The following is a 19,004-nucleotide window of genomic DNA, read 5'->3' as shown; positions in this document are numbered from 1 at the left end:
CCCAACCGTCCCGCGCGAAAAACGATTCATTTATTCGGTTATTCGGATTTTTATAGAAACAGGTACCTAGTTATTCGGTTTTTTGAAAAGCGAATAATGCCCAGGCCTACTCAGCACTGCACTCAATCAGCAGTCAGTCACTGACCTTTGACCCCCACAGACAAATGTAGTATGTAGCAAACCGAACGTTCAGTAAACCAAAAGTTAAAATAAATAAAAAGTATGCCTATCCTTGGCAGGCATCGAAAACAATGCCAAGAAGCGTTCGAATCAACTGCCGCGAGTACGTTTTTTTCCTACAAGCAAGAAACATATTCAGTCATTCTTTATGTTCAAGTTCACTTATAACTCCTAGTTGCGATTTTCGTTATGGAATCTCCAATTGGGTCCGGTGTAACAGAAGTATGTCCAGCTGTTGTACTGGACTAAGCTTTTCCCTCTGTCTGCAATATTGTATACAACAACAACAGGCAAGTTTGATGGAAAGAGAGGCAGAGGCAGACAGAAGGAAAAGATACTGGACAAGATGACAACATGGCTGGGAGCAGCAAAAACAACGACACCATTGCCGCAACGCAAGACAGAGTGAAGTGGAAGTCCATGATCGCCCCTGCCAGTCGGCAAGGCACCGGATGATAATGAACCACAGAATTCTACACTTAGTGTAGAATTCTGTGTCATGAACAGAAGATGCATCTATAAATTGCAAGATCTCTTAAGGTGCCTGGCAGTGCCACAAGCCACAAATGCTTGTAATTACGCACATTATAGATTCTATACATGAAATGTAGACAAAGAGCCAATTTTAAAAACATGTCATTGTTTTACTTCTCATGGCCCATGGTGTTTTGATGTGACACAAACAAATCCCGCTGTGGGCGCCAGGTACAGTATAGTAGGATCCACGCCAAATTAGATCAAACTGACAGGCAGTCTCTTTTCCCCCCTTTTAATTATGTTCTTTTTAGTTTGGTTTATAGCTGCTTTACCTTGTAGTGAACAGAAGGGCCTCAAAGTCAAAGTCTTCGTTTCTCTAGAACTGATGCGCGCTGGGATCGGGGAAAAAAGCAAAACTTCCAATTTTGCCTACCACTTGTGGTGAATCTGCTCTTGCATGAACGTCAACGTAGTTTTGCGTTTAACCAGAAAGCTTTTCCTTACTTTATTATTATAAGCTCTCTGGTACCATTGAGAGAGTTGCCAGGTTGGAAAAAATGTCTTATAAGTAGGCCCTACTACGTAATTTGTTGCTATCTGTCCGTCAAGGAGGTTAAACAAGCATAGTGTTGAAACGAGCGTCATTGATTCTATACAAATTAACTAATTTTGCTACAGGATGAGAAAAATACAGAGAAACCTGACCCCGCCGTTTTATGCGAGAAAAATTCTGAAATTATGCAAACTGGGCCCAAAAATGTGAAATTATGCGATGGGGACAGAGAAACAGAAATAAAACCATTAGGTCTCTCCGGAGGAGACGAAGTTATTTCAACATATTTACGTATTGGGTGTGCCTCCCTGGCACATAGATCTAGCTAGATTCTACCTCCTGCAAGGAGATGAGGAAAAAAACATTTTGTATTGGATGCAGTACCGACCCTACCATCAGATACATCCTACAAGAATATTCAGACTTCTGACAGACCCGATAGAAATATGTTACTTTGGAGAATTTGTTCTACTCCCTTGATCCAAACAGAATTGTCAGTTTTCTAAAGACCATTGGTCTTTTTTACTCCAAAATGTAGTATATCTAGAATCTAGTTCTGTTTTAAAATTGTGAATGACTGCTACAACTATTGAAGTTTTACTATTAATTTTTAGCTCTAAAGTTGGAGTGAAACCAAAGTTAGAGTTAGAGTGAAACCAAAGTTAGAGGAAAACAAAAGTTAGAGAAAACCAGAGTTAGAGAAAACCAGAGTTAGAGAAAACCAGAGTTAGAGGAAAACCAGAGTTTGAGAAAACCAGGGTTAGAGAAAACCAGAGTTAGAGGAAAACCAGAGTTAGAGGCAAACCAAAGTCAGAGGAAAACCAAAGTTAGAGTGAAACCAAGCCATGCCGTGAACTAACAAGAGAACAACCAACTTGTCCATAGTGCCCCCAAGAACCTTACGCAGCTGCAAGCGCTTTAAAACTCATACCAAATTGAACTGAAACCCAACACTTCATTTTCATACAGACTTCAACATAAGTGAAGGACCACCTTCACAGACAGCCCTGATTATTCAAAAATCCGAAAAAAAGACAGCAAGGAATGTTTCCAAATTATTTCCTCTAAAAAAGTTAGCGGGTCACCAATGTGTACTGCAAGGCTTCCTAAAGGGGCAAAACCATCACGTGCAGCCCGGAAATCCTCGGGGAATTTTAGCCAAATCTGCTGTTTTTGATAGACTTGTGTGCGACACCACGGACATTCCTCAGTTAAAATTTCGGGTGCACGTCATCAACAAACTACAGTCTCGAACTGTGTGCACTTTGGTGGCAATATAAGCCGCCGTTTGCGCAAAATCCAGTATCGCATCAATATGCCACCAAGACGAAGGCTGAGACAAGTTGCCAGAAGGCTTGCTGTGTCACAGTCACACTCTGTCATTGTCTGCCTGAGGCAGCGCCATCAAGCCACTGGATCAGTCCAAAAAAGCCCACGTGCAGGTCGACCCAAGAAGATCACTCAGAGTGTTTGCAAGTGGTCTTTAACTTATGTTGAAGTCTGTATTGATTTTTTAAGATATTTAACCTATATACATTTAAGAGCTTTTCAGTCTGAACATGTTGATACCAAATTTATTGCAACAGGATGATATTTAAGTAAACTGTGGCGTGATGTTTACAATTTGTGTCACGACGCAGTAGAATCAGGCGCTCGTCAATTTTTGGACATCGGGAGTTATTGGTATTATCATTCGACCATCTTGTGATGAAAAAAATACACGCCTGTCTTGAATAGAAGTCGAGATATTCGCAATCCAAGGAGGTCAGGGTCGCCTGGTTTCAGAGATAAAATTAGCGAGAAAATAGTCCCCAAAGTTTGGTTACTTCCATAGTTTGAGAGTCCTTGGAAACTGAACATTTACATTTGTTGTGCCTTTAATCAACGCATTTCAGTAAAATTCACACAGAATGAGGTTTTTAAAAAGTTTAAAAGGTGTTCAGCAAAAAAACTAAAATTCGATAAAAATTGTCAAACTGGAGGAAAAATGCCCGATATCTTTGATTTTATTATTTTCACGAGCGCTTGATTTCCCCAAGATGTCTCACATTTATGATATTATTTTTGTGGAAAACGTACAATATATGAAAAAAACCACTCCATTTTTCAGAGACAGCTCACACATAAAAGAACTTTGCAATACCAGCCAAACTTCTTCAGTCGAAAGTCATTAGTGCATTGCATATAATATATTACAGTCATTTTTCCAAAAAAAAGTTTTAAAAAGTCATTTAATGATTCAAAATGAACTAAATATGGCATCAAAACTGGCCCAGAAGCCAATTTCACATAATTGCCTCGGGAAGGCAAAAACGACAAAATGTCATCAGCTTGAAATGTCACAAAAATTCACCTGTGATGCATAGATTCACATTGCATACATCAAATTAAAGACAAAGAAGAGCTCTTTTGCATGACATTAATAAATTATCATAATAAACATCGCTGTGTATGCAATTCTTCGGACTTCAAAATATGCATACACGGATAAAATCTTTTTTTAAAAGACATTTTTTATTTGAAAAAAAAAATTACCCATTGCTGTTAGACACACAATGAGAAAAAGGAAACCCTTTTTATGTAAAATGAAAAAGAGCAGAACATACGATAATGCATTCAGTCTTCAGCGTCGGTGGTGTATCAGTCTGTCAGGCACTTCGCTATCGCACACAAGAGACCCAAGTTCAATTCCCGAGTGGGGAGATATTTTCATTGAGTATCTCAGTCAGTCTGTTGGAATGCTGTATCTCTCTCAGCCCGTTGTGAGCGTGGTAAGACTTGTATCAAACAAACCTCTCAGCCTATTGAGAGCGTGGTAAGACTTGTATCAAACAAACCTCTCAGCCTATTGAGAGCGTGGTAAGACTTGTATCAAACCAACCTCTCAGCCAGCTCAGGTTTGGCGGTGACAGACAGGGTCAGAATCCCGCCTCCCCTAAAAGATCTCAATTGCGTCAACAGGGTGTAAGTAAAAAAAAAGAAATTTTTAAAGAAAAAAATCATAAAATTCCAAATACCCATACATAGATCTACTATTTTACGTAGCCAACACAGCGGCATGACGCTCACTTGACAATTCTCATTTAGCTTTTGCTCGGAAGATGAGAGAAGTTCCAAGCTTCGTCGCAATAATCAGCGCAAACTAATCCTTACACTGTACACTGTGCAAATATTCTTAAAAAGAAAAATAGATAAAAAGCTTTTTCAGCCATATCTTTATTAATTCAAATATTTTAATAATATCAGTTTTTTTTAAACTTTCATAGTTTATAATTTCAATTTTCCTGTTCAGTTCCCACATGAGGAGATTTTTTCATCTTATGTATCCCCATCTTATGGTGAGATGTTGTATCCCCATCTTATGGTGAGATGTTGTATCCCCATCTTATGGTGAGATGTTGTATCCCTCTCAGCCCGGGTTGGCCCTAACACTGACAGGCAGGGTTCAATTAAAGCAGCCCATCTCGTATAGGATCTGAATTGTGCCAATAAAATAAGGGTGTAACACATCAGTAATTTCATTCTTTCTGGGTCATTTTTCAACATTTAAATCAAAAGGGTTTTTCTTTTTTAAAGCGTGAACAAATTTTCCAGAAACCAATTACATGGATAGAGCATAGCAACACCAAAGAGCGCCTCAAGAAACATTTCCACTTTTTGTCTGTTAACTGTGGGTGTTTTTACATACCTACATACATAATTTAGATCAAAATATTTCAACAACCACAGATGTCCAGCACTCCACTTGGTAACAACAGTAACTATCATCAAGATAATAGTAATAGCAACAGTAATGAGGATAATGACAATGATGAAAAAACTGCCTTTAGAAACAATACTTTGTTTGTTTATTTCATGTGTCTGACTCTTGAGTAAATAGCACAAAAAAACAACAGCAATGGTAGGGCCTACATCTTTTGAAAAGTAAACAATATAATATCAATGATAACATATATTTATATATATATTGATTTTAAAATTGGAGACAAAGTTTTGCGTCACATGTCACAGGGGAAAGTATTCACCTCCTCACGTTGATCCCCAAACTCTCAGTCTCAGTAAATGCTTCATACCATATAATCTTCTTTGGACTGGAAAAAAATAATTTATCCTCTTGACTAGCAGAAAAAGCCTTTGTTTGATTTCTGTGTGAAAGTTGTATTTAATTTAATATAGGCCTACTACTACTACTACTATAGATGGGCAGCTTTTGACCTCGGCTCATCTCTAGTCTGTAGGAGGGGCAATGGAGAGGCCACAGCCAAATGAACAATAATCTTCACAGTATAATGCCCAGCTTGGGTTTATGAAACGAAGTTATTTGAACAAATTTACCTAATAGTAAGAGACCTAACTCCAGGGCACGTAACTACATCCAGCAGGGAGAAGAAAAAACACCTTTTCTTTGTAGGATGCAATACTGACCTTAATTTACTCCAAAATGTAAAAACTGTATTATCTTTTAAATAATAATAATAATAATAGATAGCATTTGTATAGCGCAAATCCCCGCTCAACAGCAGGCTCTATGCGCTTTACACTATATTATTACCCCAGTAGACCATAGAACACTCCGAAACATTCTCAGCTTCCCGGGAAGCATACAGTGCAAGCAGCTGATTAAGCGCTCAAACACTAACATACTGACAAGATCTTTCGCTGTCTATAGCCGGGTACCCATTCCCACCTGGGTGAAGTGAGGAAAATTCGTGTAAAGTGCCTTTCCCAAGGACACAACGTCGGGTCCCTGACGGGATTCGAACCCACGACCTTACGGTTGCGAGTCCGAGAGCCTAACCACTAGGCCACCGACGCCATAAATGGAAATTGCTGCTTTTAAAACTGAAGTTTTACTATGCATTTTTAGGTAGGCCTACTTCAACTTTCGTACTTGCAAAGTAAAACCAAGTTGTACCGTGAACTAAGTAGAAAACAACCAACTTGCGTCTCGTGCGCTCTCACATAATCTTATGAGGCTGTAAGCACAGTCCGGAGCTACCATTATTGACAGTACATGAATACATAGCAGTGACGTCAGGATGGAAGCAGTCCTAAGCTAACATTACTGACAGTACATGAATACATAGCAGTGACGTCAGGATGGAAGCAGTCCTAAGCTAACATTACTGACAGTACATGAATACATAGCAGTGACGTCAGGATGGAAGCATAGACGGGCACAGACCTACACCAGCATTGCAGGCCTCAAGTAATTCTTTGAGCATTAAACAATCAACATTTTATTTTTTAAATTTTTTTTTTTATTCATTCTGTATTCCGTACACATAAAAGCTCCATTTGCGAATAGGAAAGGTCAACAAGTCTACCTCGCTCTTTGTCTCCTTCACCACTACACAGGCACCAGGTAAAAGTTGCTTGTTATAGTGGCCACACACACACACACACACACACACACACACACACACACACACACACACACACACACAGACACACACACACACACACACACATACATACACACACACACACACAGAGCTGCTGTATAAAGTTACAAATCTTCCATATCTTCGTAGAGTCCAGGGAAGAAGTAAAACGACTTGGTCAGCGTTCCTCTCTTTTCCCCGACCTGTTTGTAGCTGCCTCGTTTTGTCGCTGCTTTTGTCACCAGCTGATTCACCTGGCGGAAAGAGAAGGAAAAAAAAATAAATAAAAACAGTACAGCATTCTGTGCTTGTCCTTGTTTTGTTTTAGTAAATGTTTTCCATCACTTGCAACACAGTTTTGTTTTAGTAAATGTTTTCCATCACTTGTAACACAACTGAAGACATGAGAACAAGACGGCTGTGCCTCTGACAGCTTTTCCTGTCAGGAGAACGTCGGTAAAAACCACGGACTTCAGTCTAGAATAGGACGCTACTTTTGTTGTAAGGACAAGCGGCTAACCCAGATGTCGCGAGTTTCTACTTCAGTCTAGAATAGGACGCTACTTTTGTTGTAAGGACAAGCGGGCTAACCCAGATGTCGGGAGTTTCTACTTCAGTCTAGAATAGGACGCTACTTTTGTTGTAAGGACAAGCGGGCTAACCCAGATGTCGGGAGTTTCTACTTCAGTCTAGAATAGGACGCTACTTTTGTTGTAAGGACAAGCGGCTAACCCAGATGTCGGGAGTTTCTACTTCAGTCTAGAATAGGACGCTACTTTTGTTGTAAGGACAAGCGGGCTAACCCAGATGTCGCGAGTTTCTACTTCAGTCTAGAATAGGACGCTACTTTTGTTGTAAGGACAAGCGGGCTAACCCGGATGTCGGGAGTTTCTACTTCAGTCTAGAATAGGACGCTACTTTTGTTGTAAGGACAAGCGGGCTAACCCAGATGTCGGGAGTTTCTACTTCAGTCTAGAATAGGACGCTACTTTTGTTGTAAGGACAAGCGGGCTAACCCAGATGTCGCGAGTTTCCACAAATCTTGATCAACACCAAAAGCGGGCATTGCCGTACCTATAGGAGAAGCTTGGTTTCTGTGGTGTTTTGTTTGGTTATAGAGAAAACTCTCCTTGTCTTTTAAAGAAACTGAACAAGAGGTAAAAACTTTAACTTCGATTCTCTCAAAACAGCATTTTTCGGGATAGCCCCCTTGTGCTTAAAAGCGACCAATTATTTGCCTTGGTACACGCTGTAGCTTTTTCCCTTTTTCTCGCCACACAGCTGTCCCCGTCGTTTTATGCCAGAAAAATTCTGAAATTTTACGCAAACTGGGCCCAAAAATGTGAGATTATGCGATTCTGTTAATTTTAACAAAGAACGATAAAGGAAAATAATTAGAAATTATGCAAAAAATGATCAAATTTTGCTAAATTAAGCGGGGTGCATAAAACGACGGGGACAGACACAGTTAACGGTAGAGTGTCATGTGCACTCTCAAGAGATGTGGGAAAGTCTTGTTCTCTATTTACAGATACCAAGAACTCACTTTTTGCCATTTTGGACTTAGGCAGTCTTGTTCAGTCTTCAATTAGGTCACACATAGAGGCCGAAGATGAGAGGTGTCTCTTAGAGTTTTACGGCACTTGCAAAACAATAAGGTCATTTAAGAGCTGAAGATTAGAGGTGTTACAAGAGTGTAACAAACATAAAAAGGAAGGAGGAGAGATAAGGACACTAGATGTTTGATAGGAAAGAAGGCGTAAACCACACCAGAGCACCTGCCAACCACCCACTGTCCGTGTCAATCCATCCATACTTTGTTGACGGTCAATAAAAATATCCTAAATAGTGTTAAAAAGGGCGTTAAAACTATACAGTCGACTACGCTTGTAGCGATGTCGTTGGGGGACCAGAAAAAAAATGGCTACATCCGAAGTTCGTAACATCCGTTGGAAGAAAAATTCAAAGGAAATAATCCCAGTACTCAAACTCACTGTAGATTAAATATTGAGCTTTGGCGCTTATCGTGTAAGATTATCAAAATAGCATCATAAGGGAGATTGCTCGTTAAGTGTCTGATGCCTCCTACTACTGTGTAAAGGTGTGTAACGTTGCAAAACATCATCGGGTTCATCAATGCTAGGTCAAAACTAACCACGGGGGAAACATCGTTAAAACTGTTATATTTTTACTATAAACTATATGGGCCGGGGATAAGATTACACATCACTAGAGCCGTCACAACAGATGTAGCGGATTCAGCACAACTGTTTCAATTGTATTGAGTTTGTGTCACATCGGTGCCCGGTCCACGGAGAAAGGTCGCTACGTCCGCAGATCTTTACAACCGACATCGCTGCAAGTGGAGTGGACTGTACAGAGGTCCCGCCTCTTACAATAACCTAAACAGTGTTGATAGGGGTGTTTATAGTGTTAAACCGTACACCCTTTTTCTGTTACCTTGGTCATGAGCTGATCCAGCTCCAGCTTGTAGGCCCACTTGGCAAACACCTCCACAAGGGCCTGGATGAACCACGTGCCAAAGTCGGGCCGTCGCCACGACAGGAAGTCTGGCCAGAACACAACAGAAACTGGGTGAGTTGGGGTTTTTTGTAGGTCACAACTACAACAGGCTAATTTAGTAGTTTACAATGTAGGTCACAATAACAACAGGCTAACTTAGTAGTTTACAATGTACGTCACAATAACAACAGGCTAATTTAGTAGTTTACAATGTAGGTCACAATAACAACAGGCTAACTTAGTAGTTTACAATGTACGTCACAATAACAACAGGCTAACTTAGTAGTTTACAATGTACGTCACAATAACAACAGGCTAATTTAGTAGTTTACAATGTACGTCACAATAACAACAGGCTAATTTAGTAGTTTACAATGTACGTCACAATAACAACAGGCTAATCTAGTAGTTTACAATGTAGGTCACAACAACAGCATTAACAACAACAAGATAATTTATTTTAGAATAAAAGCAATAACATTAACAACAACAATAGCATCAACAACAACAGGCTAAATTAGTAGAATCTAGTTTACAATGTAGGTCACAACTACAGCATTAACAACAACAATAGCAACAACAACAACAAGATAATTTATTTTAGAATGTAGGTCACAACAACAGCAATAACTACAGCAACAGCAACAACAGGCTTATCTTTTTACACAGGTCACAACAATAACAATAACAACAACATCACCTACCATTTTAAAAAACAAAAAGCCCTTAGCTAATGTCCTATCTTGGGGAGAGTGAACGACAGCGAGCACACATGTACTTGTGCAAAACCACCGATGTCATTATTGTCATGGCACATGTGTGTGCGTGTGTGTGTGTGTGTGTGCATAAGGATGAACATGTATGCGAGCAACATATGTGTGTGTGTGAGTCTGTGAGTGTGTGTTTGTGTGTATGAGTGTATGTATGTATGTATATATATATATATATATATATATGTATGTGTATGTGTGCATGTGTGCGCCAACCCAAAACCCACAAAAGAAGACCACAAAAACACGCTCCTACCTGGCGGCGTTGCCATGCCGATAAAGACATCACCAGCCCCCGGCAGCTTCTCCCCGGCCGCATCACCTTCCTCCTCAGACAAGAAATCCAGCGGGCTCTCTCCCCCCTCCCCTTCAGCCTGTGTGCCCCCCACCGCCCCTTCAGCCTCTGGGTCCCGCCCCTCATCATCACAGGAATCCACGGCGTCTTTCCCCGGGCCTGAAGTCTTGCCCGCTGTCGAAGCCCCGGTGACCTTGGGGGTAGGCGGGCCGGACTTCTCCCCCGCTTGACCAGCAGCACTGTCCTGCTGAGTGTCCAGCCCACTGGACGGTCCGGTCGGACCAGGTGAGGGTGCCGGTTTCCCCGGGCTGGGTTTGTCGTCTTTCCCCGGACTGTCCCCACTCTCAGTCTCTGCAGCTTGGCCCGGTGCAACACCCGAGTCCTTAGCATCTGTCAGAGTTTTTTTTTTTTTTGGGGGGGGGGGGTTGTTTTAATAAAAGTTTTACGGCACTTGCAACACAACTAGGTCATATACGTGCCGAAGATTAGAAGAGTTACAAGAGAGAAACAACGGCAAAAAAAAGATGGAGGTGAGACAAGGACGACAAATGATTGATAAAAGTATTAAAAGCATATAAAAAACAGTAACAGTAAAGGAAATATCACAGACAACCCCCCCTAAAGACACTTCAGTGAGTAGCACAGCCCTGAGGGGGGGGGGAGCAGCTGAACAGTCTGGCATGCTTGCGGCCCGTCAATGTTGAACATTTTTGTGATAAACTTATTGACCACAACATCCCATGAAGATTTAGCCGCAAGCACTGGACAATTTCATATTCAGGAATTTAAAAATTGCACATATCGGTGCCAAGTTTGACAGTAGTGGTTTACTGCTTGGCTTGCAAGGGATCGTTTGGCACAAGTCTAGTCTCGCGGATAAACACGTGTTCTCACAAAACGTAGACACCAAAATGACTTAAAAAGTCACCTTCACCTTTTGACCTAGATTTGCCAGGGTTTTTTCTTCGAAATTATGGACAAGATGGGGAAAATAGGGAGTGAGGAAAGTGAGGAACGTCAAACCTTCAGGTCCGAGATCTCAATGGAACTGATTGTCGCAAGTGGGCTAGATACACAGTGAGTCCACTACCACTGGGGCATGAGGCTACAGTCACTAGATACACTACACTACCACTGAGACATGAGGCTACAGTCACTAGATACACTACACTACCACTGAGACATGAGGCTACAGTCACTACATACACTACACTACCACTGAGACATGAGGCTACAGTCACTACATACACTACACTACAACTGAGACATGAGGCTACTTTCCTAGCGAATAAGCTTAGCTGAGATTCAGTGTTGACAGAAGGATCGAACACCCCCTGGCAACAAAGGGGTAAAGCAATACTTAGCAAGAAAGAGGGTCCCAGAAAGTGATGATCTAAAATAGAAGTTATTGCACAGCTCCAAAATGGGCCTCATTGTCTTGACCAGAATTTGTCAAGGTGGAGACATTCTCTGATGAGCCAATGGACAAAATGTGCGACCTTCATGAGGACCGAGGAAAGGAATAATTACATGATGCCACTACACAATGTAGGCTACAAGTTTCATCGAAATTCATTATCGATCATTCGTTTGTCTAGCGGCCATCTTACTTTTACTTTTCGGACAGCCCTCCTACATTGATCAAGCTACGGTGGTCGAACACCTGAACATGCACAGGAAAATCCAACTTCTGTTTAAAAAAAAAAGTCCAAGCCAACAGAAAGCCTTCCTCAAATTGCAGATATCCTTTTGTTTCAGTAAGAGTTTTACGGCACTTGCAACACAATAAGGTCATATAAGTGCCGAAGATTAGAGGTGTTACAAGAGAGTAACATACACAAAAAAGAAGTAGGAGAGATAAGGACGATATATGTTTGATAGGAAAGAAGGAACAAACCACACCAGAGCACCCGCCAACCACCCACAGACATCGGTAAACGTAACAAGGTGAGAGACACGCCGGCGACAACAACTCACTTCCTTGACAGGCTTGCACAAAGAAGAGCTTCGGCTTGCCGTACAGACTGGGCGCCTGGCGAAACAGCTTGGTGATTTTCTCGATCTCCACACAGTTGAGCGGCTTGCCGTTCTCGATCTTGCCGTCGGTTCCGAACACGACCCCCTTGTGCCCGTGGCTCAGCAGTATGACGACCACGCAGTCGTGGCAGCTGTAGTCCTTCCTGGCCTCCTCCTCCAGCACCTCCAACAGCACCTGGCCACAACACAACAACCTCACAGTCACTTCCGTTTCAGTACTGTACCAGTTTTTACAGCACTTGTGACACGAATAGGTTATAGAAGTGCCGAGGATTACACATGTTACAAGAGAGTAACATATACACCCAAAAAAAAATAGGAGAGATAAGGTCGATAGATGTTGAATAGGAAAGAAGAGCAAACCACACCAGAGCACCCGCCAACCACCTACCCATCAAAGTCAACATTCGCAGTTAACTCCTTCAATGCTGTAGGTATATAGGCAACTGTGCTGTGGGAAATCCCAGGAACCAAGGCTGCTCAGGGGTGACCCCACTCTACCTCCCATAACTTTTTAATTTACGAATATTTCCTCATGACTTTCTGCATGTACACTCTACACTGAACCAAGTTTCTATCGATATAATTTTTAGGGAATTCCATTGAGAGATAGAGGGAGTTGGAGTTTGTAACATGATGCCAAAAAAACCAAACACCATCAAACAACATAAACAACAGACATTTGATTGATGATAAACTGAGACCTAACAAAGGGGACTACATGTTGTGTGAGTGTCTGCAGACACAGAGGAAGTGACAAGAGGCTTTTCCTACCTCATAAAACACTCACACAATCCATGTACAGTCAAACCGGTGTAAGACGGCCACACATTGTCAAGGAGAAAAGTGGCCGTATAAGACAGGTGGCCGTCTTAGGCAGGACTGATCAAGATAAAGGAAACAAACCATTCCTTTCTGAGGTCCCAATCGAAAGTAGCCCCATTGTTGTTGTCTTTGTTGGTGTTGTTGTTGTTGGTTTGTATTTCGTTTGTAATTTTTATTTTGTCGCTGATTTTGCACAAGGGTGACAATAAAACGAAATGTATCAGACAAGGAAGACCGAGTGCCATGTTAAAACAAACACATGGGTCGTCACCACTTGGAGAACGAGCGACACTTCTGTAACAAGTTCATGTTGACATCCTTTGTTACTTTATTACAGACTGGGTAAACAGTAACCACTCATCTCACTTACGATTTGTGTATGAGTTCTGGGTGGGGCTTATGGGTTATGAGGGATCACACGCTTACCTCACCAGCAGCTGAAAATTGGTAGCTATTGGTCAACAGTGGGAGGGGCCTACGCAACATGATCGGTTGGAGGGACTACCTAACAACAACGACAGGTGATTGAATTATGACGGCTCGCCCACAACGCCAGGGGCCAGTGCACAATTTATGACAAAACGTAATGGATTCACTAAGGTGACCGTCTTAGACAAGTGTTATTGCTTAGTGTGATAGGGGTTGTGTGTTAAATTATGGTGGCCGCGGCCGCGTTGGACAGGTGCCTGTTTTACACAGTTAAATTATATAGAAAAAACGCAAGGGGGAAATGGAAAGTGGCCGTCTTATAGAGGTGGCCGTCAGGGCAGGTTCGACTGTATATATATATAATTATATATATATAATTATATATATATATATATATAATTTTATATATATATATATATATATATATATATATATATATATATATATATATATATATATATGCCTATCTGTGTGTTAATTGCCAGAAAAACATTTTTGCGCGGTAGATGTGTTAGCTCTAGATCTACTCTTCTCTTGGAGCTAAAATCTGAATCTGACGCTTTCAAATGGGGGGGAAATGGAGGTAAAAATAAAGGGAAGGTAATTAATAATTACAAGATTTTAGCAGTAACCTCCCTTATAATTGGTATCAAAACAACCTCTGTCACAGTCCCGTAAATTCTACGGGCCATAGGCACAGCGCTATACGGTTCAGGTCCGTAAATTCTACGGGTGCGGAAGCGAAGACGTTAAGACAAAAATAATAATAATAAATAGCATTTGTATAGCGCATATCCCCGCTCAACAGCAGGCTCTATGCGCAGTTTTTTGCGTTTTTTTTGCATTTTTTTAGCTAGTGCTATCGTGATTTGCTCAAGGACACACCCCATTGAACACCCATCTAAATCACGTGTCATTGACACTTTTTTTTTTGGGGGGGGGGGGGGGTTACGATGTTCTAGTTTAGTTTTAGTAAGGTTTTACAGCGCTCGCAAAACCTTACTAAAACTAAACTAGAACGCCTTAAAATCCCCCCCCAAAAAATTTTTAAAATAAAAGGGTCAATGACATGTGATTCAGGTTTTGCGGCGTTTGCAACAGCATAATGTCATATGAGCGTGCGAGACACATTCAACATTTTCAGTGGGTGGCAGCCGAAGCCTACTGTCATCAATTTTGGACCACCAAGGAACCTTTAACTTGTGCAACTTGCACACGGGACCTCCCAGAGTTTCCGCCCCTATCTAAGAAGGCTAGGTGTTAGATCTTACCTACCATAAGATCAGGGGTGTGGCTGAAAGTAGGTACCAGAAACTAAATTTTCAAAGTAGCTGTATGCCAAATGTATCTGTTCCATTTGAAAGGCCTATATCCACTGAGCATTTTGGTACCATTCTTTAACCTCTCCGTCAATTTTCGAGAAAGTGGTAGTTGTTTAAAATTTGATCAAATTTGTCAAAGTCAGTCACTGGCTGCAACCCCATGTTTGACAGACAATTAAAGAGTACCAAGTGCACTAAACATCTCCACATTAACAGAGTACAATCACTATAACAAATATATGGAGCCTAATTTTTTTCAAGACTGTGAGATCTTTACAAATCAGTATTTTATTGCCTCAAACACGATGATCTGTCGTTATTTCGACAAAAACACCGAGCGTTGACCCGACCGGCGCCGCACCGGCCCCCGCGGCTCTATATTGTAGTGTACCCCGCTTGGGGGGTCACATGCTTTCTGAGTCTCGCGGAAGGATTGATGCAAAATAATTCCAAGCTAATTACTTTATTCTAATAGGAAATGAACTGGTCTTTCAATTATTACCTTTTTTAGCCGGTATTTTACATATTTTGTGTGGACAATTATCTTTGAAAATTTTGACAGTATTTTAAAAAGTTTTCTATTTAAACGCCAAAGGCCAAAATAATACCACGGGAAAGCCCGTTTAAAGCTCTACAGTTCTCCGCCAATGAGAAGACAGTATTTAATCATCCCTCGTTCCGCAAAGCATTTGAATGCAAGCGTGTCAATTTTTAAACCGGCCGACCAAACATTCCGACCGCGAGGGGCTTTGCTTTCCTCTGCGATTTTCCAGCTCCTAATAATCGGACATATAAACAACTTACACCATTGTAACGAGGAAAAGCTGAACTTTTACAAGGTGTACGGCACTTGGTGTTTTATAGCAAAAGAGCAAAGAAACAGCGATCTGAATCACCCCGATTTCACCGATACCACGCGGTCGGAAGGCCACGAGTGCCCGCGAGGCCGTGTTTACGCTACCTACTGAAAGACAGCAGTAAGAAGAAGCGAAGGAGTAGCAGTAGACAGGCTGCAGAAAGAGTCAGGAGCCCAGAGGAAGGGACAAAGGAGGTGAGGGGGTAGGGGTAGAAAGTGGAGACGAAAGAAGACGACAGAACATTGTTAGAGAGCAGGAAAGGAAGTGAAAGGAGAAAATTTTAGGGTAGAAAATTTTCCGTCGCTATCCGGATTTGAACCTGGGACCTATTTAATGAGGCGAACACCTTAACCTCTAGGCCACGAGAGCCCCCGCTATCATGTATCAGGAGCCCAGAGGAGGGGGCAAAGGGGGGGCTGATCCCAGACACTTGATTGACTGTATTACTGCAGTCTCACCTGGCTGGTTTTGTTGGAGTGCACGATAAAGTTAAAGTTCATCCTCCTGAAGAGGCTGTCAAGAGCCAGGCGGTCTTTCTGCGTACCATCACGGTCCGACATGTGATCAAATTTCTCGTTGTTGATGAGTATGAGTGACCCTCTTTTCCGGTGTTTCATTTCGTATACGCCTTCCTGAAAGAGGCATTTGAATAAGTTGACATAATTAATAACCCGCCCAAAAAACGTCAACAGCTAAAAGATAACGCAGGCTCAAAAGCACAATAATTATTAGTACCATTATTTTTTTTAATGAATCTTATTCACAAAATTAAGTTTTTTCAGGATGAATCAAAATTCTCTTTTCACAACTGTATCACCATGGTGCGCTTTGGCAAAACGAGATTTACTGGTTACAATATCGAAGTTGTTTTAAGTGTCCAGATAGTTCCAAACTGAAGGAAAAAAAAAAGAAAAAAAAAAGTTTCAGAACTTCCCTGAGAAAAAAGATGAGAGATAAGATACAATAAGATAAGATATAATATAAGATAAAACAATATAAGATAAGACAAGATAAGATCAGAGACAAGACAAGATAAGATATAATATAAGATAAGACAAGATAAGATCAGAGACAAGACAAGATAAGATAAGACAAGAGGTATGATAAGATGATACTTTATTATCACGGTGGGAACTGTGTCTTGGCTGTACAGGACATGGTAAAATCATGTGTAGATATATATGGAATTTAAACTATATATATACAGTCGGACCTGTGTAAGACGGAATCGCAAGGCAGCAGGAAAACAATTCTGTCTTAGACAGGGGAATTTAGGGGGGGGTTCAAAGGCCCAGCCGGTGGGATCAAGGATCGCTTTTCCGATCGGCAAGCAGTGGTCAAAACTTCACACCTCTCAGCTGCTATCCTGTCTGATAGTGACATGCGTCAGTCTTACTGGTCCAAATTCCACCAGTGCTTGCCTTTCATAGGACCACTGTTTGACCTATTAAAAACAGAAACGTTGGAACATCTCCTTTGCTTCCACCCTTAGTCCCACCCACCAATGCCACCCCTCACTGCCATCATTGTAACAACGATTCGAGGAACTCTTTCCTCAGCAGGCCGTACGATCAGGGCGGCAGGCATTGGTCAATCTAATTTCACACCTCTGGCTTCTGGCTACCCAGGAAAGTTTCCGTAGTGGCTCGCTACTCGAGCACTCTCACGGGCAGTCGTGAGATATCACACCCACACTACACTGACCATCTGCAGCGCTCAGTGCTCACATGATGGGGTAACATAGGGTAACTTCTACTCTACCCCCATTGCACCCCTATGAATCCCCTTCCTCGCCCAGCGGCATGGCCATGGCGTTAAGTTTAGAGCAAGGAGATTAAAAGTAGTTCTAAACTCCTTGGTTTAGAGCCGGCGGAACCAAACTTGCGAGTTTTGTTTCAAATCAGGGATGAGCGGACAACGCATTTTCCGTCTCAGACAGGTGAAACCCTCGGAAGGGAGAAGATTTTTCTTTCCGTTTCCCCGTTGGACAGGTTTCCGTTTTATACAGGTAATTAAAGAGGAATATACCAAGGGGGGAGCGGGGAGATTCCGTTAAGACAGGTTTCCGTTTTATACAGGTAATTAAAGAGGAATATATCAAGGGGGAGCGGGGAGATTCCGTTAAGACAGGTTTCCGTTTTATACAGGTAATTAAAGAGGAATATATCAAAGGGAGAGCGGGGAGATTCCGTAAAGACAGGTTTCCGTTTTCTACAGGTTTCCATTAAGGCAGGTTCCACTGTATATGTCAAAACGTGGGGAATCGGGCGCTCGTAAAAACCGTCATCCAAAATCCTATTTACTTGCGTTGCTTTCAAAGAAAAAATAACCATCTGTCTTGAATAGAAATCTAAATATTTCTGATTGAAGAAGGTTGGGCTCACCTGATTTCAGAGGTCAGTTTATTGAGAAAATGGCTGCCAAATTTTGGTAATTTCCATAGCTTGAGAGTGCTTGAGAAATGAAAATTCACAATTTTTTGCGTTCTTAATCAATGGTTTTCAATATAATCCAGACACAAATTTGTTTTTAAATAGACATAACAGGTGTTGAGCCAAAAAACAAAAACTCGATAAAACAATTGCCTAACTGTCGGAAAAATGCTGTTTTCGTCAATTTCATTATTTTGACAAGCGCCTGATTTCACCACACTTCCTCACATATTACTTTCACAAACATTCAAAATGAAGAGAAAAGTAAAGCTGACAATAACACACATATCACATCAGAGGCATCTTTCCACCGCAGGCAGGAATTTGTCACAGACCTTTGGAGTAAACAGACTGTGGTTAGTGTAGAAAAATTGTAGGCAGATTCACTTGGGAATTTTGAAATTTATACAAAGCAAACTTTGAATTCGTTAAATCACTCAGACAGGCTGAATCGGAATCTGAACCTGAATTTTTTCTTTTGAAACATTGTTCTTTCATTCACTGTCAAAAAATGTATTTGTGGAAATAATCCTACAAAAACAATAAGACAACAATAATAATAATAATAGCAATAATAGTAATAATAGTAATAATAAAAATAATAATAAATTAACTGCACTTATACAGTGCATTGGAGCATGCTCAAAAGCAAGCTCAATGTTCTTTACAACTAGTACTACCTATCAATAAATCAATGTGCGCTTTTGTGCACGATAACAAGAAGTCTAGGGAACCCAATGACACCGTAGTGATTGGTCATCGTCTTGACCACAATCTGAATTCCCACTAGCTCACGGCCTAGGTACAGACTGACTGGGGTCTCTCGTGGCCTAGAGGTTAAGGTGTTGGCCTCTCATTCAAAGGTCCCGGGTTCGAATCCGGGTAGCGACCGAAAAATTTTCTTCTCTAAAATTGTCTCC

General features: G+C 41.3%; 1 protein-coding gene and 1 long non-coding RNA gene across 4 annotated transcripts in view; both read right to left on the bottom strand.

The window, feature by feature from the left end:
- Positions 1 to 3,200: 3,200 nt before the first annotated feature.
- On the bottom strand, positions 3,201 to 5,678 carry LOC118478880. The gene is made up of 2 exons (XR_004859332.1): positions 4,092 to 5,678; positions 3,201 to 4,047 (listed from the first exon to the last, which is right to left on the bottom strand). It is a non-coding gene; the product is annotated as an uncharacterized LOC118478880 (long non-coding RNA).
- A 770-nt stretch (positions 5,679 to 6,448) lies between these two features.
- LOC101846323 (caspase-9) overlaps positions 6,449 to 19,004 on the bottom strand; it is a gene marked incomplete in the record, with an annotated part of 22,145 nt that continues 9,589 nt past the window's right edge. For all 3 annotated transcript variants that reach the window (XM_013089969.2, XM_013089968.2, XM_013089970.2), the window contains 5 exon segments: positions 6,449 to 6,848; positions 9,055 to 9,164; positions 10,144 to 10,572; positions 12,160 to 12,394; positions 16,111 to 16,284. In XM_013089969.2, the coding sequence (XP_012945423.1) occupies positions 6,720 to 6,848; positions 9,055 to 9,164; positions 10,144 to 10,572; positions 12,160 to 12,394; positions 16,111 to 16,284 (1,077 nt within the window).

Source organism: Aplysia californica, unplaced genomic scaffold, assembly GCF_000002075.1.
Source record: "Aplysia californica isolate F4 #8 unplaced genomic scaffold, AplCal3.0 scaffold01094, whole genome shotgun sequence".
NCBI lineage: Eukaryota > Metazoa > Mollusca > Gastropoda > Aplysiida > Aplysiidae > Aplysia > Aplysia californica.
The sequence above is the reverse complement of the archived record's forward strand: the minus strand, read 5'-3'. Positions and strand labels throughout refer to the sequence as shown.